The 26,505-nt window shown below is 41.2% G+C and overlaps 1 protein-coding gene across 2 annotated transcripts in view; it reads left to right on the forward strand.

The window, feature by feature from the left end:
- Positions 1–26,505, forward strand: part of GRIK2 (glutamate ionotropic receptor kainate type subunit 2) — a 326,420-nt gene that overhangs the window by 265,680 nt on the left and 34,235 nt on the right. For both annotated transcript variants that reach the window (XM_066612979.1, XM_066612971.1), the window contains exon 13: positions 10,320–10,545. In XM_066612979.1, the coding sequence (XP_066469076.1) occupies positions 10,320–10,545 (226 nt within the window). The remainder of the gene's footprint in view (positions 1–10,319; positions 10,546–26,505) is intronic.

Below are 26,505 nucleotides of genomic sequence, written 5' to 3' on the forward strand. Positions count from 1 at the left end.
AAGAAGAGCCCTGCTGGATCAGGCCAAAGGCCCATCTAGTCCAGCTTCCTGTATCTCACAGTGGCCCACCAATTGCTTCAGGGAGCACACAAGACAGCAAGACACAACCTGCATCCTGGTGCCCTCTCCTGCATCTGGCATTCCGAGGTGGTCTACTTCTAAATTCAGAAACTTGCAGATTCCTATCATGATTTGTAACCTGTGATGGACTTTTCCTCCAGAAATTTGTCCAGTTCCCTCTTAAAGGCATCTAGGCAACCTTAGCATAAAGCCCAGTGAATGTTATTTTCATTTATGCTTAAATTACAAACATTTAGCTTCAGTCATCCTTGTTTTCTGCAATAAAGTAGAACCACAGTATCTGTGTGTGAGGTTCCTTTCCAGAACTCTGCACGGATACTGAAACATGTGGATACTGGGGTCCCAGTGTAAATGCATTTTTTTAAAAAGGCCAAAACCAGTGTTCCCACTTTGGTGTAGCAAAACTGCACTGTTTCCTAGGCTCTCTGGGCTAAAATAGCTCTAAATTGTCACTTATGGATCATTCAGAGATTTCTTTCTCTTCCCAGCATTGTCCTACAATGCCAGGGATGGGAATGTCCAATGCAGCACGATTCAAGTTGGGTCACGAGTCATCACCCCCTCTGACTCAACTCGAAAACGAGTCACAACAGGGACACTTTCCGAGTTGCCAAGTCACCCTTTCGTGACTCAATAGGACTTGAGTCGAGTCACCCCTTTAAAAAGCCTACTGTGTCTCTACGGAGGGAAACGAGGCTACTGCCAAGCTGTGTGCATGCTTTGGGGTTCCCTTTCTACTCACCCCTAATGTCCCCACCCATCCCAATTTCCAGCAGCAGTGAGGAACGCACTAACCCCTCCCCTTCCCTACCCCATGAGATTCCACCCAGGCTGTGACAAAAAAAGCCACCCTTCACTTCATGGCCATGGCAGGGAGCAAGGGTGCATCCCGTCTTGGCCAGGCAGGAGGGTGTAGGGCAGTGGAAACTGAGCAAGTGAGAAAAAAGGTTGCTGTGGCGGTGTGGAGGAAAACAGGGCTATGCCAGGCTGTAGGCACATCTCAGCATTTCCTTTAAACATTCCCCCGCTGTCCCCACCACCATCCCACCTGTCAGGCAGCAGTGCAGAATGCACCCCCCCCTTCCTTCTGCAACAGAAAATGCAGCTGAAAAAACAGCAGGAGCACGAGAAGAAAACTCTGCCAATAGAGACTTGGAGAAATGTGTAGGTGATGTAATTCACTCTCCTTCTGTCCCCACCTCCTGCTGCCTTTCTTTCTCCCTGCTGCCTCTCTTTCCCCCACTTGTCCTCCCATCTCCTGGAGACTCATCCTTCATCCAGTAGATGTAGAAAAGGCTGCTGCAGGCACTTCGCTGTCTGGGTTGTACAGCGTCCAGCTCAAATGGATACATTTTGCAAAAACTGCAACAGGTGCTGCATCTGAAAACCAGCCAATTTTTTTGGAGCGCAAACCAAAAAAAGTTAACCCTTTTGCTCCACCCCACCAGTCTATCTCTGAATAGCATACTCTGCTAGCAACTGGAGCTGAAGCTCGCACATGCAAAAAACAACTTTCTGGATGAACGCAAGAGGCTTTTCGTGTGAGAGGGAGGTGGAGCAAGCAGTAGCCATCAGCGTGCAACTCAAGTTGTCAGAGTGGAATGCGAGTCACAAGCCAGGAGGGTCCTAGACTCAACTGTCTTGCTGAATCTTCCATGTGCACGACTCATGAGTCTCTGAGTCAGCGAAAAACACTGATTTTAGTGACTCGAGTCCAAGTAACCTGACTCGAGTTCCCATCCCTGCAGAATGCTTTGTTATAAAGCTATACCATAATCAGCCAGTAGATGGAACTCAGTTTAATGGAATGAAATTATTCCATTACATTCAGCCCCATGTAGTGGCTGAATATGGTATAACACCTATACTGATGCATTCTGGAGCAATGCTGATAAGAGAGAGGAACCTCTGTGGGGCTTTAGAGCTATTTTTAGTTCTGAGAGCCTTGGAAATGGCACAGTTTCACCACACCAAGATAGGAACACTGGTTTTGGTGCTTATTTTTGTTTTTAAACACATTTACACTGGGACCCTCATATCCACTGACATCCACAGTAAATCAAATCACAATAAATCAAATGCCAGATCAATGGATAACAGGGTTCCACTATATACTATTTGATTAATATTGGTCATCATGTGAAATAATTTTCTTTAAATCTACTGTCCTATAGTTGAATAGGATCCTACAGCAGTCACTAAACTTTGCCATGATATATGTTTTGAGTCTGTGACTCTAGCCTTTAGGTTGATAGAAATAAGACATGTTTTAAGATGTTACCTTCCATCTCCTGCCTTCCCAGAGAAGAGATAACTCAATGCTTTCATTATGTTTACATTCATGATCTCTGGCGCATAGTTATCTCCCAGTGATCTTTAATTTATGACTGCTGAATAAGCAATAAAACAGTCTTTCCTTTGGATGTCATTGTGATATCTTCCATCTTGAAGCAGTAGGTAGATGAACTCTTTGATTTTCTCAATGTATAATTGTCTTGCTAGTCAGGATGGGCTTCAGGGTTTCAGACTCATTACTGTCTCCTCTCTTCCACATAAAATGTCACAAATCATAAGTATCTCCCTCTCCAACACTGCATTATGTCCTGAATTACAACAGCAAAATAAACTTAATGAATTATGCCACTGAAAGTTTTCCCTTCCAGATATCATTTCATGTGATAGCAGATTATTCCCAGTTAGGCCAGATCGGAGGCAAAATAAAACAGCACACTTCATCAAAGGAGTCTGTAGATCAATTCATCAGCTATCCTTGCAGTAATACAATGAGAATGGAAATACAATGTAAATTCTAGTGTCTGCCTGCATCAGTATCAGTCTCAAAATCATAACATCCCAAAGCTATGTGTAAATTTTGTAATGTCTTACTTCTTACTTTGGTGTCACGGACTATCTCTTGCATCATTCTGTGCAATTTATCAACAAGCCCACTTGACACAGTTTTGCTAGGATAGTTTGGTACTCATGGCTTGCAGTCACACTGTTGGTACAATTAATGGGATGGAGTCAGGAAGATGATGACTACCCAATCCATAGATTCCCTCAATACAGAGGAAGCGAGAATGCTTCATGTTCTAAAATTCATTCACGATAAGGGGTATCATTTTATCACCAGCACCACCATTTATCATCCAGAAGATGTGTCTGCAAAGCATACTCATTATTATTTTCTGCTGTATCATAATAGCTGACTTAGTACTGGGCAGAGCATTTTAGCTCTGGCATTTTTTTAGCTCTAACTTTTTTTTTTTTTGCCTCCTCCTACTCAGGGTTTTTTGTGCAGACCCTTGGAAGTTCTTGATTTTTGTGGGTAGAAATGTACTACAATAGTGGCAGTATTATCCTGAAACAGGAAGTGCTGCTGGTTTGCCTTGCGCTATATCTTCTACCAGGAGCCTGTACTCCTCAGTAAACACATGACAAGTTACTTGGAATATAAATCAGACCACATTGTCTTGAAATAATAATAATAATAATAATAATAATAATAATAATAATAATAATAAATAATAACTAGGTATTTATATACCGCCTTTCTGGATTACACCTCTGACTTTATTCAAGGTGGTTTACATAGGTAGGCGTTTCTAAATCCCTCAAGGGGATTTTTACAATCATAGACGGTTCTCACTTTCAAGAACCACACAACATTTCAGATGGACCTTCCTGGTCTGATCTCACTTCTGGCCTCCAGTGCTCCCACGCAAGCTGACAAGCAGCTCCTTCACCTCTCACATGGAGGGCAGCCAAGATGCTTCTTTACTCAGAGCAGATGGAATAACTCAGCTAGGCTTGTCAGCTGCCTCAAGGTCTCGCCGTTCAGGGAGCTGCCAGTGTCCTCGAACTGGTGACCTTCTGACGTTACCTTTGGGCAAATGGAGGCTCTACCCTCTAGATCAGACCTCCTGCCCAACACTTGAATAAACTTGCAGCAGAAACTGCTTCAAAATTCCTTCCCCTTAATGGAGTCATCTAACCAAGAATAGACAGCAAATACCTATTCCCCTTTTGGGCACCTCCTCCCCTTGATTTTACAGTGCAAGCCTGAGCAAGCATCTCCAAGGTGGGCAGCCTCTGGATATTGGTACTGGCTCCCCCACTGGCTCTTGCTTACCTCAGGGTGCCCACCAAAATTCCCTATTCTTACAGCTTGTCCTGTAGAATCCCTGTCAGTTGTGACTGTCCCGGGGTTAAAGAAGCCACCACATCTTAGCAACAGTCTGGAGTATGCCCCCCACCCAAAAAAAAAAAAAAAATACTCACCACAAGCTAATCAAAAGAACAGCAAAAAATTCCTACCTGGCCCTACAAGACAACCAGCTAGTATCAGATTGTTCATCAGATGCTGTTCCAGTCACACAGAAGTGAAGCTAAAAGCTGCCTTAGGTCTACCCCCTTTCCATGATGCAGCCAATGGAGTGATTCCATTTGCCTACTCCTATCTCATGCAGGGATAGAGCAAAGGAATTTCCACCATCATCTAGTTAAAAGTCATCTGGTTTGAGTTTAATGTCCCCTCCTTTGGAATTTCGCTATTGGAGCACTCTCTTTAAAATGAGTCCCTTCTCCAAGAGTGAGGAAATGTGAACAAAGATGTAAGCAGGAGTGTATGGGGGGGGGGGTAGAAGTTGGTTGAAGTGGTCTCCAAGATCACTTCTATCAACTTCTACCTCTCTCTCCGTACTGACTCTCTGGTGAGAAGAACAGGTAGCATCCCCACCTTTGTGCCACTTTGCCATCTTGTGCCATCTTGCCACTTGTGCCATCCTTGTGCCACTTGTGCCACTTTGCCATCTTGTGCCATCTTGCCACTTGTGCCATCTTGTGCCACTTGTGCCATCCTTTCCCCTCTTAAGAGCTGCTTACCAGGAAGCCTCTGCTTTTCCTAGGACAAGGCTTAACAAGCATCTTCCTTGTCATTTTTTTCTCCTTATGCCTGCCACATTTACTTATGCTTGTCTTTTGGTAAACTGTTTGCTCGTATATGGGGTAATTGCTTATAGTTATTGGTGGCTTTTTATTTTTATGCAATTCCTTTTGTTCATTGTATTATGTTCTTATTTGTTTGGAATACTTGAACTATGAGTTGTTGAATACTTGAACTATGAATTGTTCTAGACCCTTCTCTTCCATGGTGCCAGTCTCAAAGGTGTGTGTTCTGTGATGCTCTCGAGATGAGTGAGTCATCTGTGGTACCAGCTGAGATTTTCAATAGAGAACAGTGGGTATTGTGTACTGAAGGTTGTGCATCTTTCTTGTTGTTTTGGCTGCCACACCATTCAGCCTCTTCTTTTGTTCACTGTGCTATAAATGTTCCAGTCAATCTACTGCCTTTTCCAGGTTTCAGTGCTTTGAATATTGTTCATTGGGGACAAAAACCCCATGCACTCAAGATAGAAATTTAACAGGGGGGGGGGGAGAATTAGATGCAGATGTGTGTTATGGAGCATTCTGATTATTTGAAAACATGTGCTTTTTATCTATTCTGCATGATGGAATCGTTTTGACTCCTGGTGCTCAAGAGTATTTTCTTAAATGGTCATATTCACATAAAATGAATGCCAACAAAGTTTGCTTCTATACTAGAGCTCGAACAATAAGCCCTTGTTTGTATGTAATCCCCATTCCTTATATTCTGTGCTTTCTCTCCACTTTCTCATTGAAATGCCCCTGCAATCAATAGTATATCATACCTTGGCACCCTCTCAGTGAATTCTTGCAGATTGATATAGAATTCTATTTTTATTACCTCTGGGTCCTGGAAATGTTTGAATGATAGATTTGCAGAAGTCTCCAGGCAAATTGAAATGAACCTTGAGTTGTATCTCAGCATGGATACTAAGTTATCCTTATTCAGAATAAATGTTCTTCTTTTTTATCTCACATATACCACTAATCCTCCTTTGGGGAAGAAGCTGCAGATGCCGGTCAAGTCAGAAAGGTCTGCAGTGTCAATCTTGCTCAGTTCTTGTCCCAGAGCTGGAGATGTAGTTATGTCTAAAGTTAATCTTAGTGCACAAGAGACTTCCTGAAGAGGTTGCTCAGCCTAATCTTATGCATTGTTTCAGTGGTACGTTCACTGACTGGGGTTAACAGTAAAGCTTTTCCTCAGGTTTGATGTTCATGTTTCTTTGTAACATGGTACCATCACCATCTGACATCACTACCATTTTTTCATTTTGTGACTCTATCTTCTGCACATGTCCCTATAAGAGATAACTTTCAGAAGTGGTCTATGTGTTGTCTTTATTAAGTAGCTTCAATGTGCTGTTATTCTTCACACTACTGTTATTATATATGCTATTAGGTGGTTCTTCCATTTCATGTGTTTTCATTCTGAAACGAATAAAAGATATACTGTATGTACCATTTCGTATTGATTTAAGTTGAGGCTGCTGTAATCTATAATTCCAGTTTTTCCTATAGCTAAATTCTAAAGGTCTTTTTTCTGTTTTTCTTAACTACTACTTGATCCTTCTTCAGCTATTGATATTTATTTTTTTTCTGTGTAGTTAAGCAGATGATGCTGCTTTTTAGTGAGTCAGACCACTGGTTCATCAGTACTGTCTGACTGCTCTCTAGGGTTTTAGAGAGAAGTTTTCCCAGTCTTGCCTGGAGATATCAGGCAGTGAACCTGATACCGTCTATGGATCTCATCCATTTCTATTCAGTATCTCTTTTTCCTTCTTACTTTACTTGGTTCTTTGGGTGCTGTTCTATCATGTTCTCAAACAGATCCTTCTTACCACTACTTCAAGTTTTCTATTATTAGTTCTAAAAGAAATAACTCCATTGTTGTTTACCTGAACTTTCATGTTCTTTTTCTGATAAAGTGTCTGCTGCTTTCTTTACTGTGTCTCAGTATCAATTTCGATAGACCTACCACCACCAAAACTGAGCTTCTTTTTTTCCTTCTTCTCCTTTTACGTTTTCCAACATCCCTTGTTCTTCACAACATTGGTTGTTTCTTCTTTTGAAATTCAGAATTTTAGTTTTCAATTCATAAAATGCTCTTAGTCTTGGCAAGTCCTATCATTTTTCCACTTCACCAACCTTTTCTTTTCTATGGACATTAGCAAAAATTTGGTTCATTTTATTATTTTTCAGTTAGATGATTATGATTTTGTTGGCTTCCTGGCTTCTGTTGTTAAGTCTATTTACTCTGGGTGTATCTCAACCTTTAGTAGAACACAGCTCCTTTCACAGCTAGAAAGAGTGTTTCACTCACACAAGGAACCGCATCCATTCAAACAAAGGTCTCTTGTGCACAGCAAATGCTCCTTTCAGTCATGGAAAAAACTGGATGGTAGAACTGGGTTCTGCAAAAGTTCATATAGTAACCTTCCATCTTAAATACTGATTTCTATCTGATATTTTCCATTTGATGTTCAGATGCTACTCTTTTATGTGTTACCCTTTTATGCCACTCTCTCCTCTTGCTTTAGCTTCTTGTACCTACTTTTAAAAATCCCCTTTCTCTATTCTATGATCTACTCTATAGCCCCTTCCCTATTACTTTTAGTACTTCTAACATACTAATTTCTAGCTAACTGTAAAATCGTCCTCACCATATCATGTTCCATGCATTTTTCTTTGTAGCTTTCTGCCTCTGCAATGTACTTTGACCAGATATCTGATTCACTTCTATATCTAAGTACTTCCGTTTGATACATCTTTTTCAGTGTGACTTTTTCTCATTTGACTTTATTTCCTTCCCTTTCCTCCTGACAGTATCTTACCTTTTGATTAAACTGTTAATCTGCAGGCAGACACTATGATTCTAAATGTTTGTACAGCACCTGGTGGTTTAAAGTGCTTTATGAATGATAATAAGTAATAATGAAAATAACATGCCTGAGAACTTCTACCAACTTCCAGAAAGCCCGACAATTTTTTTAAAGTCTCTAGACTTTAAAAATGAACTTGAGAATCAGGCTTGCTACATTATATTATAAATAATAGAGATGATAGCCCAATCCTAAGCCCCAGAGATGCCCAGTGGTGCCAAAATGGCTGCCGTTGCATCCTATGAGGCCAGGGCAGTCGCCAGAATCTTTTTGGGGTAAGGGAACATTTGCTGCCTTACCCAGGTAAAATGCAGCCACCTGCAATGGGTGTCCTCAGAGCTGCGCCATCTAACTGAGAAGGCCCAGGTAAAACGCAGCCAGGGAGGGGGCATAGGATTCAGTGGCAGAGCTCAACACTGTCTCCGTCCCCCTCATGAGCCTGATCCTCCTTCTGGTCCACTTTCCCTCCACCCAGTTCTGCCCCCTCCCACCTTCCCCCTGCTTCGAAAAGCCTCACCACTGGCTGGCAGAAGGAATTATCACTGGAGACACTGCAGCAGCATCATCTCAGCGCTGTGGCCCATCACCAACTGGTGCTGACCTCAGTACTGACCCAACAGGCTTATCGCCAGCATAGGAGTGCCTTATGACACTTTTGCAGTGGCAGTTACTGGGACAGCACAGCAGCCACCGGTGTTGCTCCAACATAGGATCGGTCCCTTGGAGTCTATGGGAAACCTTTCACTAGGCCTTATGGACAGTTATCAAACTAGAGATAACAACAAAGGTCATGAAGTGCATTGGGTTGCTGGAGGTAATGTTGCAATGTAACTGTAGAGTATTGATATATATCTTCCAGTCTTCCTGTCCATAAACATATTAACTGCAAGAGTTTATCAGCATGAAATTAGGGAAAAATAGTTTTTGTTGGTCTTGGCACTTTCTAATGTATTACCAGTTCATAGTGCTCCTTTAGGCTTACCTTTCTTAGTCTAAACAACAAGGAGTTTTATGACACCTTAAAGACTATCAAATTTAATGTAGCATAAACCTCCATGGACTACATTCCGCTTAATCTTATGCAACATCACGCTTCCGATACAATGGACTGTAGTCCAGGACAGTTTACGCTACAATAAATGTGATCATGTCAGAAGACTCCTTGTTGTTTTTGCTACTGCAGACTAAGGGCCCAATCCTATCCAACTTTCCAGTGCTAATGCAGCTGCAATGCAGTCCTGAGGAAAGTTTCCCTTACCTTGCAAAGAAATGTTCCCTTACCTTGAGGAGGCCTCTGTGACTGCTTCCCTACTACAGGATGCAGCACATGCCCACTGGCATGGCTGCATCAGAAAGCTGGATAGGATTGGGCTCTAAAATAGCTACCCCTCTGGAAGATTCCTAGTCTATAAAACAGCAGTGCTGGGTCAGGAAGATTTCCATAGTCATAGGTTTCACATTGTAAGAGCAACCATATGATGGCTTCTCACCTACTTCTCCAGCTCTGTCACACAAAGCCTTTTCAATATGCATCAGTAATATCTACCAACAACAAGATAAGTGGAATCAACCCATGGGGTGATTCGGCAAACCTGTTCTAAACATGCAGATCTGAGGATGTTATCTGACTTACAGGGAGCTAGACTAATATGTTGAAATAATTTGGGATTAATAGATCTCTGGCTTTGAAAAAGAAATTCATTAGCTGTTGGTGATTATGATGACCAGACTGCTGAAAGTGGTTGTAAAACTGATCAATAACAAGAATAAAGATTAAAATGCTAAAGCTTTTATGCTTGTATTTGAATGAACATTGTCTGTTCTTCCTTGTTTTCAACTTCTTCGTGTTATGGTTCAGCCAATTTCTGCCTTTGTTTTGTATATTTGTTCTGAAATTCCACCCCCCCCCCCCCATGAAGAGACTGGAGTTCTAAAGCTTTAATCTCATATTTACTTATGCATTGATCTGTCTTGGCTTCTCCTCCCCCCACCCCCACCAAAGAATCCTGAGAACTGTAGATCTGTGAAGGAGTTAGGGATCTATTATGCAAGAACTTTAGGCTGCAATCCTAGACACAATTTCCTGGAAGTAAGCTCCATTGGACACATTAGAACTTGCTTCTATGTAGACATGCATAGGATTGTGCTGTTAGCATCATGAAACTACAGCTAGTAGGGAACTTTTACCGCAGCCATGCTAATTAAACTGAATTTATCTTGTATATTTATAAAATGTAAGTTTACAATACAGATCTGTGCTACCCAATCCAGTAAGAATGATCATTTCAAGCAGAGTGTTGCTCCATATTCCTTATTCTATGGACCAGAACCGCTACTTCCATCGTTCATGAAAGAACTTCCCTTCAATGGGAGTGTTTTGTCATTGTACCATAGAGATAATGTCCTTATTAACATTACCATTTTTTATTTCAGAAATCCAAAATTGCCACGTATGAAAAAATGTGGGCTTTTATGAATAGCAGGAGGCAGTCAGTGCTTGTCAAAAGTAATGAAGAAGGTATCCAGAGAGTACTCACCTCTGATTACGCCTTCCTAATGGAGTCAACTACTATTGAGTTTGTCACGCAGCGAAATTGTAACCTGACACAGATCGGAGGCCTGATAGACTCCAAAGGTTATGGTGTTGGAACTCCCATGGGTAAGATATGTTTATTTGTTCTCTATTCATTAATCTTAACTGGAGCAACAGCACAGCAAATTCCCCAGAGTTTGGCATGAACTCTCTCTGCGTTACCAGTTGAATCCTATTATTTTAGATATGCATTTGATTATTGGGATGATTCACATGAAGTGTTGTCACTATTCCAAGTTCTGTAAACATTATTGTTTCTGCTGTTTTTTTTTAATCTGAAAGAATGTAATACTGTATAGGCTATTGATGCAAACTGAGACACTCCTGTAGTTTAACAACGTAAAATGGTTGCATATTATAAAAGAGGGGATCTTATAACAAAAATTTGCAGTAAGGACATCTTCCTGTATGTAAAAGCCCACTGAACTCAAAGGACTTTACTTCAGAGTAAGCATACCCTGGATTACAGAGGTAGGTTACAAAGGCTGCAATCCTAACCTCACTTTCCTGGGAGTAAGTCCCATTGAACACAATAGGACTTACTTCTGAGTAGACCTGGTTAGGATTGTGCCCACAGGCTAGTTTGCAGTGTCCAGTATTTGAACAGGCAGGATTTACCCTCCCCCCCTTCCCAACTTGGTCTCTTTTTCAGATCTTTGTCCCATTTTTCCTTTCTTTGTAACTTTCTGCCTCCAATTGACCCTTTTATTTTTCATATAGTCAGCCATTTTTCAGACAGGACTGTTCCATACCTTGTTGTAATAACATTGATCATACAACAATGTCCTTTCTTGTCTTCCTGGGAGGATGTTCCAAGTCATAGCAACATCTCTCTAATCCAGACTGTCTTTCTTTAAGTTACCCTGTGTGCAAAATCATGAGTCTTTACATGCCTCCTTCGGATGTCTTGTAGATGGGCCCATTTTGACAGCATTCCTAACAGCATAGCAGTGGGTTTAAAAATAAGTAAAAGGCCCTTGCACTTGCTCTGGAAGCCCATAGTGTTTTCAGTGATGAAAGTATCTGCTTTGAAAAACAGCATTATTTTGCAAAAGGTAACGATAGATACTGTGTTTTTAAATGATTTACTGGCTTTGCAGTTGCCACATAGGCAAGACTACTACTTGGACGATTCAATCTGTGTGCCACTGAACAGCTAGGGCAAGAAGAGAATGGCTTCACAGTTATTTAGCTCCTTTCTACCAGTGGCATGATGACCTTATGTTTGAACAGCATCCCAAATTGAAGTTCTTTAAAATACTTTTTTTTTAAATTTGGGCTGACTTTTTAAGCTTCTAATGCTATTACAGTCAGTTCTCTTTATATGCAAATTCACTATCTGCTATCACTATTCACTATCACTATTTGCTTATCTATGAGGGGCAGAACTGCTACCTACCTCGCATTATTCATGTCTCTGTCCTTGTTATCCACCTTGTTCTGGTTATCCACTATGCAGAGATATGCCATGCTTCCAGAGGCTGTAGGGACCTTCAGAATGGCAACTGACCAACGCAGACCCCTTTAAAATGACTGGCAGAAGCTTCTGCCAGTCATTTTTAAGAGGTCTACACTGGTTGAGGATGCCATTCTGAAAGTCCCTGCAGCCTCTGAAAGGTCTCTGCAGCATTCAGAGATATTTTGGCACTTCCTGCTGCATTCTGATGGCTTCCTAGGGGTCTCTGCTGGATTCTTCTGATGGTAGGGAAGGTATCCCTTCCCCTCAGGAGACCCCTTATACCTAACCCCATTGATCCCATAGGATCAACAATTCGTTATTTGCAAATTCACTATCCGCTAGGGTTTTCAGGAACCTAACCTAGCGGATAATGAGAACTGACTGTATATTTTAATGTATATTCTGAACATGAAGCACCTTTCTGAAATAGGCCAAAAAAATAGTCTAGTCTCACAGCTTGTTTCTTATAGTGGCCTGCCAGTTGCCTGTCATGAGCCCACAAGCAGGAGATGGACTCCCGCCATGGCTTCTCTGAGACTGGTATTCAGAAGTATACTCAAGACCACATGTGCCTGCAGAGCCTGAAATGGTCATGTGGTGTGGCACCCTTAGACACCCTTAGAGAGGCAGCAGAGAAGACCCCAGATCACCTGTCCACCACTCTGTCCAAGCTGCTCCTCCACTGGGCACTCCAATTCACTTCCAATGTGCATCCCTCCCTTTTACTTATGAAGAACCTGGCATGAAGACTTCCTGCTTTGTGCCACTTCCCATTGCAAGGAGTAGGAGCAGAGAATGCTGCTCTTCATATGTAAAGGGAAGTGAGTTCAAAAGTGTGGCCATTGATTCACCTTCCCTCCTCATCCATGGGGGGGGGTACATTCACATGCCTGTTCAGAGGCAGCATTTGGCAAAGGGAATTAAGGGGGCTTGCACCACCCTGGGTACACTGAACCTGAGTGGGGTGACATGCAGCTATCAAGACAGATAGCCACTGATTGACATGTCCTTCATGAATTTATCTAATCCCCTTATAAGTGAATCAATTAGACAACTGTTTTACTCTGATTATATGGATGTGTTAGGTCTGTGTTTGATATCATTTAAAGTGATGGCTTAGATAATTAATTTAAATAAATAAGTGGACATAAGTGACATGAAACCCAAACATCTCATAGGGGATTGTTACAGTGTTTCTATTTGGATAACGTAATTTTCTTTAAAATTGCTTTAAACATTTGCTTATTTTCTGTCTAGACATGGGTTAGGTTGCTTGCTTCCTTATCTGTCATTTTAGAATACCCAGCATAATAGTACACAACATTATGAGGGCACTCATTCTAATTTCATTTTCTTTCATTCAGAATTGTGAAAATTGAGACAGAGGAGACTTTGTACAGCATTTATAAACCATTGTTTGTCAGTACATGTTCTTTACACACATACTTTAGCTAGTCTTTTTCATACACCATTGTATTTACCTATCTGAAAGATGATTCACATATGTGTATTGTTCAGATATCTTGTTCTTATTGGGCTTGCCCTCGTGGTTAAGTGTGTATAGCATGGATTCCCAAACTTTGCAGTGACATGACCCACCTTGTCCTCTGTGGTGGGTTGTGGTGCTTCTGGTGGTGCTGGAGGCTTAGGATGGCCATCAGAAGTTTCTGTAAATCACTTCCGGATTTTGGAAGCAAACTGGAAGTGGCTTGTGGAGGCTTCTGAGGCCTACAGGGGCCTGTGGAGTAGGTTGACTGACCAAGGCAGGCCTCCAGACGCTCCAGTAAGTAAGGGGACTTCCAGAATGGCTACTATTTGGAGCCAAACTGCTGCAAGAGCGAGTGGGAAGGCCAAGATTGCAACATATTGTGCTTAGGCTTCTGACTCACCAGTGGATCATGGCCCACACTTTGGGAAGCGCTGGTATATAGGATGGCAACCTTAGTTTATCATTAATGATGTCCTGGCACTGGTTATATGGTTACAAAAATAGTGTGTGAAAACAACATGTTCATGCATGTATTTCAAACCACTGTACCAACTTTATTCATTAATATAGGAAAATATTGTCTTCAACTATATGGCTGTTAAAATAGATAACATGCATATGGATGGACTTCAGGCGGATTTTAAGGAGCAGCTATTAGTCAACTAGAGCATGTTTGAACAATCATTGTATAAAAGAGAAATTACTTTCATTTTAAAATAAGCTCTGATGGCAATAATTCACTTTATTAGAAATTGTGCTTGTCTTTTTTTACAGGAAAAGAGTAGTTATACTGATGATCTGAAGGTTTGATAATTGTGAACAATATCAAAAAAATTAGTATTTGAATAATGACCACTATCATTGTTCTCTTCACACATCTTAACAAAATTCATAGTAGAACATATATACAGTGGGTCACAGCAAGAGTCTGTTGAACAAACAGAATGAAGTACATTTGTGAAACAATATTTACATATAGTATAGTGAGAAAGCATGTTTTCAAGGAAACAATTTTTACCAAATGTCTGATGCTTGGGAACTTGACTGAGAGCCCAGTCCTATGCATGTCTACTCAGAAGTAAATCTCATTAGAGTCAGTGGGGCTTACTCCCAGGAAAGTGTGGCTAGGATTGGGCTGTGAGAGAGACTATATCAGTGGTCAACTTTAATTCTTGTGTAGCGTGCTTTGACTAACATTTTTGAAAGAAAATATCACAGTCATTATAGGTCAACTTATTCCAAAGCTTCCTTGCTGAAATTACTTTGGGCTTAATGTGTGGGTGAAGCATTTGCACTTTCATAAAACTAATAAAAATCATTAGATACCTCAAAATTCTACAAGAGTGTAAACCCTGTTGAAAAGAATGCGTTATTTCCACAAAAACTAGAGGTGTTTTTGATGGTGCAAATACATTGAAACTTTTCTCTATTGCTGATGGAAAGGTAAATTTTCTGTACTATAATTTGGCAGAACCATTTCTGTTTTTATTTGAAGATAAACAATAATAAATGTGTGTGTTTATTGTAAGAGACAGTCATATGTATGGGAGATTGCATAAGGGTATCTGTGTCCATAGAATACTATATAAGCCCTATTATGCTTCACCAGACTATTCAGTACTGAGAATATTGGCATTTATCTTGGTTTTTTCTGTCCCTGGAGAAGGCGAGGATGAGGCAAGTAAATACTCTTTATAAGTACAAACATACATGCAGAGATAGAGTGACTGAGAGATACAAATCAAAAGCTAGTGCAAGTCAGCAGGTGACTGATAAGCAGAGTGAAGCAGAACCTGTAGGGCACAGAATAAGTTCAATAAAGACAATTCAAGAAAAATCAAACCAGAGAGATTGAGAAAGATAGAGAAAGAGATAGAGACTGGGATAGAGATAGAGAAAGAGACAATGAGTGTGGATGGAATGATAAGAAATCATAGTGCACTTTAACTGTACGTTGCATGCTTTGCAAATGAATTACTGTATATTACTCTACTACAAAGAAAAAAGAACTAACAGTCCAAAGTAGGGTACAGGTTGCGTATTCCTTATCTGAATTGCTTGGGATGGGGAGATGTCTGGATTTCAGATTTGTCTGGGATTTGGAATAAATTGCATAAATATAATGAGAAATGCTTCCTCTTGCTTTCTTCACTGTTACCCATAGAGGTCAGCTGACCTCTGACATTTTTCAACAATGTCTGTACAGGTGCACACTACAGAGCAGAGAACAGAAGTTACAGCTTGTACTCGCCCTGTATGTGGGAATGAGCACAAGACCTTCTAGTGTTTTTTTAAAAGTCGTGAACAAAATGTCTGGATTTTGGATGTCTGCATAAAGGATAATCTACCTGTAATTCTTTTATTCACACAAATCAAACAGCAAAATTTCAAGTCCTATAGTATTCTATATCTTGCAGATGATAAGGGAAAGGACATGGGGGAGAAGAATGAGCATGTTGTATAAGCCCCAGTAGTCTTCAGCTTATGAAATCTAAAGAAGGAGTTTAAGGGTTTTCTTGCAGACACTGAAGGCTGGAACTTGACTCTGATGGGTGGAACTTTGCTATGATTTCATCACATACATTGGGCTGTTCAAGCAAAAGGAGAACCAGAATGGTTGAAACCTCTGCAGTTTAATTATGTAAAGTTCCTATCTTTAGCATAAACATAAAACACACAGGTTTCTTTCAAGACAAAAATCAGAAAAGAAGGACAGCAATGGAATGCACTTTGTATTTTCAAAGGAGATAAATTTAAAGTGTTGCACGTGACTAGACTAAACATCAATTGAAGCTAAACTGAATGCATTTCTCCACTCAAAAGTACAGTTCTGTTATCTGGTGGCAATCAGCCACCACTCCAAACCATCAAGCAGAGGCTTGATAAGCATCTTTTGGAGATGCTCTAGGAAGATTTCTTGCTACAAGTATGGGGTTGGACTAGATGACCTATTAGATCCCTTCCAACTCTATAATTCTATGAAAATACCTTTCCCAGGCAGTCAACTGCAATATTCTCAAAATCACAGATTGACCATATTAGGAAAAAATTCTACAATCAAAAGTAGGATAATACTTTCTGGTTGGTCTCAATAAAGGCATTAAACCGCCAAACAGTGACATGTTGAGTCCTGAAATGAATTCTCAGTCACAAGCATTGTCAGTAGAAAGAGAGAAGAAGGACTGATATACCCAGGAAGTTGATGATATAGGTTGCAAGAATCACACATGGAGATCCATAGGATTATTAGTGTGCTTTCCTTTACCTTTGCTGAATGACAAAGTCCTACTGCTTCAGTAGATTCTTCTCAAAGCAGATTGGGAGGAATCAAAACTGCTCATCAACTTCTAGAGCCAAGATCTACCTGTTTAGCCAAAGCAGTAATGCAGAGTTCATGGAACTCTCCACTAGGCTTGCCATATGAAGGCAACAACTGACACAAATAATTGTGAAATGATGGATTCTGACTTTTTCAGAAATTCATTCCTTCATGCTACCTTAAGATCAGTTTACTGAATTTCAGCTTGTGGCAGAGATGGGTAGGGAATTGAAGTCACACTGATGATCACAGAGTCTGACCACCTGAGATACAAGTTTCTTTCTCCCTGTTCTCTCTTTCTTATGGACAATCTGTCAAAATGTTACTCACATTTCATAGCATATAAAAATGTCAGAAAAACCAGATACTGTCAGGACATTTTAAAGGTTGTGCAGCATACAGAAAGGAAAAAAAAAACTGGAATAATATCCACAGCCTTCCAGCAGCATCACAGTGGTCACAAACCCAGTGCTGTCATTTCAGAGGTTCTCAAGCAACTGTTTCTGCTGAGGTTCTGAAAGGGAGAGATTAAAGGAGGCCAAAGAAGGCAAGGACGGGGGAGGAAGGAGCTGACTAAAGGCCCAATCCTATCTAACTTTCCAGCACTGGTGCAGCTGCAATGCAGCCCTGACGTAAGGGATCAAATGTTACCTTACCTTGAGAAGGCCTATGTGACTGCCTCCCCACCACAGGATGCAGCACATGCCCATTGGCATGGCTGTACTGGCACTGGAAAATTGGATAGGATTGGGCCCTAAGAGGAGTGGTGGAGGGAGAGATGATGCTGAGGCACTGGAAGAGCCCTTTCAGCAGCACCCCTTCTTCCAGTGCATCACTTGTCCAAGCACCTCTTCAGCTGCTGAGCTGCAAAGTGACACCTCGGCAGAAGTCGTGGTGTTGAAAGAGTGACCTGCCTGATAATTGCCTATATCTTAAAAATATAATCAAGATTTGCACATTTTCTCTTCTTCATTTGTAGTTAATGAATTCCTACTTGAGAACAAAGTGCCTGTTTCTGGTCATCATCTGCTTAATGACATCACTTTTGGCCTTCAGCGGGCACCACAAATGCTATTTGGCCTACTGTATGAAATAAGTTTGACATTCATGTGCTAATCTATAAGCAGGGAGGGGAGGAGATAAACGAACACTGCTCCATTGTAGACCATTTATTTATCTTTTTGTTTTGTTTCTACTATTTCTTTTCCAGTTGCACTGTTTGCTAATTTAAAAACTTATAAAAGTGATAGCTGTTCAAAAAGTTAGACTTGATTGGACAAACCAAGAAGTTTATAGATTGCGTGCGTATGCAACTTTATTTAAATTTGCTTCCTTTATCTGATGAGGCTATTGTCACTATTTTGCTTTGCAGGCATTTGAAGTTCAGTTTAGATAAGATTATTATTTGGGGGGGGGGGGATTTCCTTCTTTTTTTTTTTTTTCCTCCTCATTGCATTCAGCCAAATCACACATTATTAAAATGCTGTTTGGAGTAAGATCATTTTGAAGACTGTCATGTTCATATTATTCCTTTGGACATTGCATCTAGAAAGAGGTATTTCACACTTCACTCCCTTAAATTAAAGGCTTCACTGCAAAAAAGGAGGTTTCAGGCAATAATTTATGACCTGCTGCTTTGCACCTCTGCTAGGAATATGACTTCATGAATTATTTATGTTTATCTAAGCCATTAATGAGAGCATTACAATGCTGCTGTTCTACCTTTGTCTGAGGAGTTCCCGCTTCAAGTGGGCTCTCAACCCACAGTGTAATGCGGTGTGATCGTTAATTGAACTGCAGTGGCCAATAATAATCTGTTTAGGTTACCCAGTCTGTGTTTCTTGCATTTTATCTCCTTGGAGGGATTTGGAACATTATGTTTTGAGGACACTGAACAACACTGAACCACACCAATACTACTTTTGCCTTTTCATTTCATACTTTGTCATTATTTTAAGTACCTACTACCTTAAAACTATCTGCTGTAGAATTTAAAATAGATCTGTAGGTTTAAATATTTATTTAGATAGAATAGTGGACCATTTGTTCCCCCCTCCCTTCCCCCCGGTTCTTACTTAGGAAAGTAACAGGCCAAAAACAATCATATTGAAAACTTCTGAAAAGCAATTTGTTATGACACATTTTTGCATGAGTGTCTTACAAGCACACATCTGAAATTTATATAACGTGTATAGTCTATCCCAGCCTGAAGATGTGGATGAGAGCAGTAATAGATTAAAAACACACATAAAATGTCCACTTTCATATCCAATTTAAAATAGTTTATATTTCATCCCTTCCCATCTAACTGTCTTGTAGCTGAAACAAAGGGTAGAGCAATATAATGGTTTGGGTTTCTATTTCTCAAACAGCATGCTCTCCTATGCCTAACAACCATTAAAAAAAAATGAGGCATGACAAAAGCAATTGTATATTATTGGAGTTTACTATTTTAAGCACATTTTTTTTTTTAAATCACTGAATGCCCAAGTTCCTCAAGCTTAAAGTGACTCTTTGGTACCCTAACAAAACGCCTCTGAAGTTTCTGAAGGATAATCAGGCTCAGCATTTGACACTTTCAGAGAAAAGTATTCCATGTTTGTTAGGTCACCACTAAGAATGCCTCTCTTTGCCCCCCAAGCTGTCCTAATTTGACTTGTGGATGCCACCATTTGTTAAAAAGAGCTCTGCATTGGTCTTAATCCTGATGGAACTTAAAAAGGAGGCTGAGATCAAACCACTGTTTGGTCAGTTACCAAGAGTACTTTCTGAAGAGTGTGTTCAATGGATTAAGAATCTAAAACAGATAGTGGATTATTACTAGTTGATACCACAGAAAGGAACCTATCATGTCTATCATGTCCATCACTAGCCAAAGAGTTGTTTTTCTTTATATATTTTGAAGTATTTATACCCCACCTTTTGATCTTTTGAAAAAAGGTGTTCAAGGTGGTTTAAAATACTAAAAACCACTATTAAATTACAAGTAACTAATCCATAAACAAACAGCAGTAGGAGCAAATAATAAAATAAAATAAACCTCAAAGCATCACAGCAGAAAAGAAAAGCAGAACAAAAAATGTCTTCAAACAGGGCAAATGAGAAGGGAGTGCAAGGGGTAAATTATACCCAGGCCCAGAATCAAAAAGGAGGACTAGAAGCCAAAGGAGGAGCCTGTAAAATTTCCTGGGATCTTACATACACCAAGGCCCATGAGAGGGCAGGTGCAGGGAGCCAAAGGAGGGGAGCTGGAAATTTCTTAAAATCTCAGGCGTTGTTTGCATATATTTGAATGAAGACTAGCATTCTTATTTTGTGTAATCCTACATAGTTTTATGTATCCTAATTCATAGAAATTATGATCCAATGATCATATGAATTTGTGATCCAATGGAGAGGGGAAAGGGCCCCCCAAAAACTTTGTACCTCTTGATAAAATTCCTCTCGGAGGCCCTGTCTTCAAACCGTACCAGAACACTGACAGGGAGGGGAGCAATTAGCAATTCAAGAAGAAGGGAATTCCATAGTTGCAGCATTTCTACAGAGAATGCCTTCCCCCATAACTCCCAATAGAGCATCAGCTGAAAATGGCTCGATTATGGTTGCTAAATTCATGTCATAGCAAATAGTGTACTTTCTCAAAAAAAAAGGTTTTGTGTAAAGTTTTTCTAGCCACTACTGTAACACTGACTTTCAGGGACAACAATGAATCTAAGATCACTCCCAAGACTGAAAACCAGAGTGACTGAGCAAGTTCTAACAGTGCAATCGACAGGTGTCCCTACCTCTTCCCCCTGCCAAAGGTTACAAATTACTATCATAAGTTGTGTGGTTTGTTTGGGAACATAGATGCTTAAAAAAAACCAACTATTGACAGAAACAGCCTATATTATCTAGGTACAGAGATCCTCGCCAGCACACACACAATTTAGATAATGGATCCTTTGATAACGCATTAAGATGTAGTGCTCCTTTACTTGGGGAAGCATATCTTCAGCAAAAAACGGGAGGTGGTCAGAGATGAAGAAGGCTCCATGCTGTGCCTGCTTCCCAGACTACTCCATCCTTGCTTACTCCTCTTTTTTCCTTAACAGCTTACATGGAATTCCAACTAACAAAGTAGGTCTATCAATCCCTTTGCTCACCATCACTGACATCAGTGGCAGAGGCTGCAATTGTATGCACGCTTTCCTGGGAGTAAGTCTCATTGCACACCAGGCCTAAGATTGCACTTTGGGTTTTGTTTTTTTTTGTTTTAATCTGTTGCTTCAGTCTAAAGAGCAGCTGTATTTCTGATGCTGATCCCAAACTTGTCAATCCAAAACCCACTGTAAATGAAAAATAATAAAAGGCTGAAAACACTACTCAACATCTGGAAGCTGAACAAACAAAAAGCCTAAATGCTATAATGGATGTACAATTCTACTCTCTGTGTTAGAATTTCTGTTCTACCACATCACTAGGGCTTAAGGTTGGTAAGAGCACTTTAAAAACACAATACAATAAAATTAGAGTGCACAATTAAAATTTATTGTATCACCAAATAAAACTATCTGAGGACCCAATCCTATCCATTTTTCCAGTGCCAGTGCAGCTGTACCAATGGAGCATACAGTGCATCCTGTGGTGAGGAGACAGTCACAGAGGCCTCCTCAAGGTATGGGCACATTTCTTCCCTTACCTTGGAGCTGCATTGCGACTGCACCAGTGCTGGAAAGTTGGATAGGGTTGGCCCCCAGTCTTCTTTAACTTCAGCTGTTAATGTCCCGCTGAAACAAGAAGGTCTGTCAGCCTTCCAGAAAATTCAAAGAAAGCATAGATGGAGACCAAATCTCAGACAAGGACAATGCTTATAGTATTCAGTAAATTAAAAATAAGAGCTTGCCTACATAGGCAGACGCCTTGCCTCCTTTGAAGTTGGAAGACAGGTGGATCCTATTCAAGTATAGTAGCTAGCTAGGATCCCCTAGGATACTCCTAAATAGACCAAGAAAGGCACTATATAAATACCTGTATTATTATTTATTATTATTAAATATATAAGCTCACCAATAATATTGTCTTAGAAGTTTCAAGTAGAGATACAAATTAACTAAGCACAATCCGTAATTCTATGGAAATGCCGGATGAATGAAGGTGTAAAGGGATTATTCTAACCTACATTACATTTCTTTTTCTTTCTCAGGAACTTTTCAGCATTTCCAAATACAGGGATCAGATTTTTGCCATTCCCTTTCCTTCCATACTTTCTACATATTTTTGCCAGTCATTCTCTCTATCCTGCCCTCTTTGCCACTCCACCCTCCAGCAACTTTTTTCTGCATTTGGAGTGTGCATTACTCTTCAGTTTCTACTTCTTTCTTCTTCTAATATAGCCTTCCTTTGTGTCATGCGCATTACCATGATGAAGAACTGCATAATTTTTTAAAAGTATGTTATGTTTTTAATACATTGTTGCATGTCATCTTTGGGCTTTCCAGTTGTGGGAGTAAAGGTGGGATATAAATGTTTTAAAATAAATAAAAAAATTAAATTAAAATGCAGCTTATGGATTTTTAATAATAATAAAAATAATAATAATAACAGTATTTATATACCGCTTTTCAACAAAAGTTCCCAAAGTGGTTTACAGAAAAAATAAATAAATTTCCGAGACAGATTTTCCTTATAGTTTCCCCAATATCCCCTTCTCAGAGGCCAGGTGTATTGCAGAGTTCATTTCCCATTCATTTCCAGGCACAATTCAAGGTGCTGGTCCATACCCCCACCCCCAATGGCCTTATCTGGTCCAGTGGGCCTCTGCTACTCTGCCAGTACAAAAGGAAAGGATCTGGCCTTCCCACTGACATGACGGCTCTCTGCACTGCTGCAAAGTGCCTCATACCAATAGGATTGGGCCGTGAGACTTGCCTGCTGGGAAATGTAGTTGTAACTGTTTCAGTCATAATTGAAACATAGTTGTACAAGGATGTTGTAACTGTTTAAATGTTACCAGCATGTAGCTACTTAAATGTAGCTGTTTAAATGTTGCCAGCATGAACAGAAGACTACATTTCAAAGGAAAACCATTACATTATATAGCTACTTGAAGAGAACTAATTATTACATGTGAATTTGGAAAATGGCAGATGAGAGTTTTAGAGATCATTTTACCGAGAGAACAACATGCGTTTCACAAGCGAATGCTTGCTTCAAGAATCAGAAAATAAAATAATGAGCTTGGATACAGGAGGCACAGTGCAAGCTGCAAATCCACTGCAGAAAAATGGGATGATGTTGCAGACAAATGCTTACAAAGAGCAAGTAAATGGAGGAGAAAAAAATATACAGACCTAACATATTCAAGTAACAGGGAAAAGATCATTGTGGATCTACAAAGCATCTTGCAAGCTACACAGGATGGATTGTGTAGGCATCCCAGTTCAATGACTGTGGAAATACTGAGCATTTTGCTGAGGCTTGCCAGAGCAGCCAGTGGTCAATGTAATTATTTATTACAATGCAATTATGGTGCCAGATGTTATTGTTTTGAGCACTGACAGAATCAGCTTCACATGTATTGCAAGAAAAACGAGACGTGTACTCTTAACATATCCCAGGGTATTGTAGGAACTTGCAAGTATATTCTTGGATCCACTTTCTTTGATAACTTCTGGAGAATGAGTGAGGTGCCTAATAACTGGAGATGTGCAGTGTTGTTGCTCTCTTTAAAAAAAAAAAAAAAAGACAAAAACTGCATACTGCATACAGTACAGTAGTAAAAGAAACATAGAATCCCAGTCCTTAGAAGTGATAGTTCTACTCTGTCGTGCTCTAGTCCATATGTGAGGTGCCACAGGGCTCAATTCTGTCCCCCATGCTATTTAACATCTACATGAAACCGCTGGGAGAGGTCATCCGGGAGTTTGGAGTGGGGTGCCATCAATATGCCGATGACACCCAGCTCTATCTCTCCTTTCCTCCAGTCTCCAGGGTGGCAGTTGAGGGCCTGGAGTGCTGTCTGGAGGCAGTGAGGATCTGGATGGGGGCTAACAAGCTGAAATTAAATCCGGATAAGACAGAGGCTCTCCTGGTTAGGAAATCCTCGATGCAGGTGCTGGACTATCGGCTTGCGCTGAATGGGGTTGCACTCCCTCTGAAGGAGCAGGTCCGCAGCTTGGGGGTCCACCTGGACTCGCAGCTGCTCCTGGATTCCCAGGTGGCGGCTGTGGCAAGGGGGGCCTTCGCTCAGCTTCGGCTGGTGCGCCAGCTGCGGCCGTACTTGGATCGTGCAGACCTGGCCACGGTGATCCATGCCTCGGTGACATTGAGATTAGATTACTGTAACGCACTCTATGCGGGGCTGCCCTTGAAGACGGTTCGGAAACTGCAACTAGTGCAGAATGCGGCAGCCCGTGTGGTTACTGGAGGTAGGCGGTTCGACCCTGTCAGTCCGCTTCTCCAGCGGCTGCACTGGCTGCCCATTCGTTTCCGGGCCCAATTCAAGGTGCTGGTATTGACCTTTAAAGCCCTATACTGCTCTGGACCAGGGTATCTTAGAGATCGCCTGCTCCCGTACAATCCGGCTCGCCCTCTCAGGTCATCAGAGAAGGCCTTTTTACAAGTGCCGCCGCCTAGGGAGGTACGTGGGGCGGCTGCAAGAAATAGGGCCTTCTCAGTAGTGGCACCAACGCTATGGAACTCCCTTCCCCTTGACTTAAGAATGGCTCCCTCTCGTGAGACCTTTCGGCAAGGCCTGAAGACCCTTCTGTTTAAACAGGCCTTCTGAGTTCTTGGCCTTTTAACATCTTTTTAACATCTTTTAATATTTTTTTACAGGTCTGATTCTTTTATGACTTGCTGCTGCTCTATGCTCTTTTTACCTATTTTTACTCTGACTGCTGTTTTTAGTATCTGTTAATATGTTTTTATTTGTTTTTTAAATTGTTTTTAATATGTTGTAAGCCGCCTTGAGTCCCTTCAGGGAGAAAGGCGGGGTAGAAATAAAGTTATTATTATTATTATTATTATTATTATTATTATTATTATTATTATTATTATTATTATTATTAGTCAGACAAAACCTGAAAAACTGCACCTATTTTGTGTGCCACATTTTAAGGAGGACATTAACATGCTAAAGTGGATTCAGAGGATGACCGCAAGGCTGGTGAGGGGTTTGGAAACCATGCTGATGAAGTATGGTGAAAGGGGTTTGGTATATTTAATTTGGAGAAGAAAAGAAGGACAGACCAATCCACCAGGGCTGCAGCGCTGGTCTCCAGCGCACTGCCCTGGGCCATCATGAAAGTGCTGTGAAGTACTTCATGGTGGCCCAGCAGAGGCAGTTACCAGCACAGGCCTGTGAGTAGGTGGCAGGAGAGCAGAGGGTGGGGCTGGGACCCAGCACTTGTGCCAGATCCTGACCCCATTCCTGGGCAGCCCCGTGGCAGCCTGGGCTATTCGGATCTGCGCCACCAGGTTTACATTGTGCAGATCCGAGGAGACCCACTGGGATTGCAGCGGCACTCCCTGGGGTAAAGGGAAGTCATTTCCCTTGCCCTGGGCTGAGCTACTTTTAGCCCCTGATTTGTGTTGGATAAGGGGCAGGACTGCTGGCCTCCCCTTTCCAACGCAAGTTGGAATCGCGCTGTTAATACTTTAAGAGGAAAGGCAATACGGTAGTTTTTATACAGTGGTGTTTACAACCAAGGGCTGATAGTATTGCTTGGCGGTAAATTTAGCATTATAAGAATCAATAAATGGAAAGGAAGGAAAATGGCTTGGGCCTAGACTGAACTAGAGAGCTGTACAGCCGTTGCACAAGGTTTGAGTTTTGTAAATAAACTTGCTGGTGCATAATCTGTGCCTCTGCCACCTGAAACAGCACATCCCCTGTATCTGCTGCTGAAAGAAAGTCAGACTGAAAGAAAGCCTAGCTGTCAGTTCAAATACTGATAGGAACTGTATTATATTTGCAGTTGGTATGGAGCTGGAATCAGTGCTTTTAAGCCATTTCTGCCCAACATTGCATATATCCAACAGGGATCAAATGTATACACCTCTGGGCTGGGCAGAAATGGGTTTAAAGTATTTTTTAAAATCCTGTTTCTTTCACTCTCACTCATAATACAGGTGCAACCTATTTATCCACGGATTTTTAATTTTTTTTTACTTGTCTCAATGCGAATGGGGTGGGGGAACTGAAAGTCACACATGGCTTTACCTCCTTTGCCCTTCGCTGGTGTCTCGCTCCATTTCAAGGCAGCCCAAAACACTGCAAAAAGGCTCATGAGAGCCACATGGGAGCATCCAGGCAGGGAAAGAGCCCTGGAGCCATGGAAGAGGTTCCCCTTGCGAAGGAACAGTAAGACTCCTGGAGCCCCTGAAGTGGGGAAGGGGGGCAGAAAACCTCTGTATCCAGAGCACATGCAGCAAGGTGGCACACGCGCTTGATCGCGCGCGCTCTCTCTCTCTCTCTCACTCACACACACACAGGGGCAGGGGCAGTAGCAACAGAGGGGATTGCTTTAAAAAACCCAGGGAGTGTTTGCCCAATTCTCCCCCCCCCAGATGGTACCGGTTCTCCATGCTGCAGCCTACGGAAACAAAACAGCCCAGCAAGCAAGTCTTTCCAGCAAGCAAAGTATGAGATTTAGGCTACAATCCAATCCACACTTTCCTGGGAGTAAGCCCCATTGACTACAATGGGGCTGAGTAGAAACACATAGGACTGGACTCTTAAAAGCTCAGCATCCCACCTGTGAAAGGGGGAGGAGG

Source organism: Tiliqua scincoides, chromosome 1 (assembly GCF_035046505.1).
Source record: "Tiliqua scincoides isolate rTilSci1 chromosome 1, rTilSci1.hap2, whole genome shotgun sequence".
Taxonomy (NCBI): domain Eukaryota; kingdom Metazoa; phylum Chordata; class Lepidosauria; order Squamata; family Scincidae; genus Tiliqua; species Tiliqua scincoides.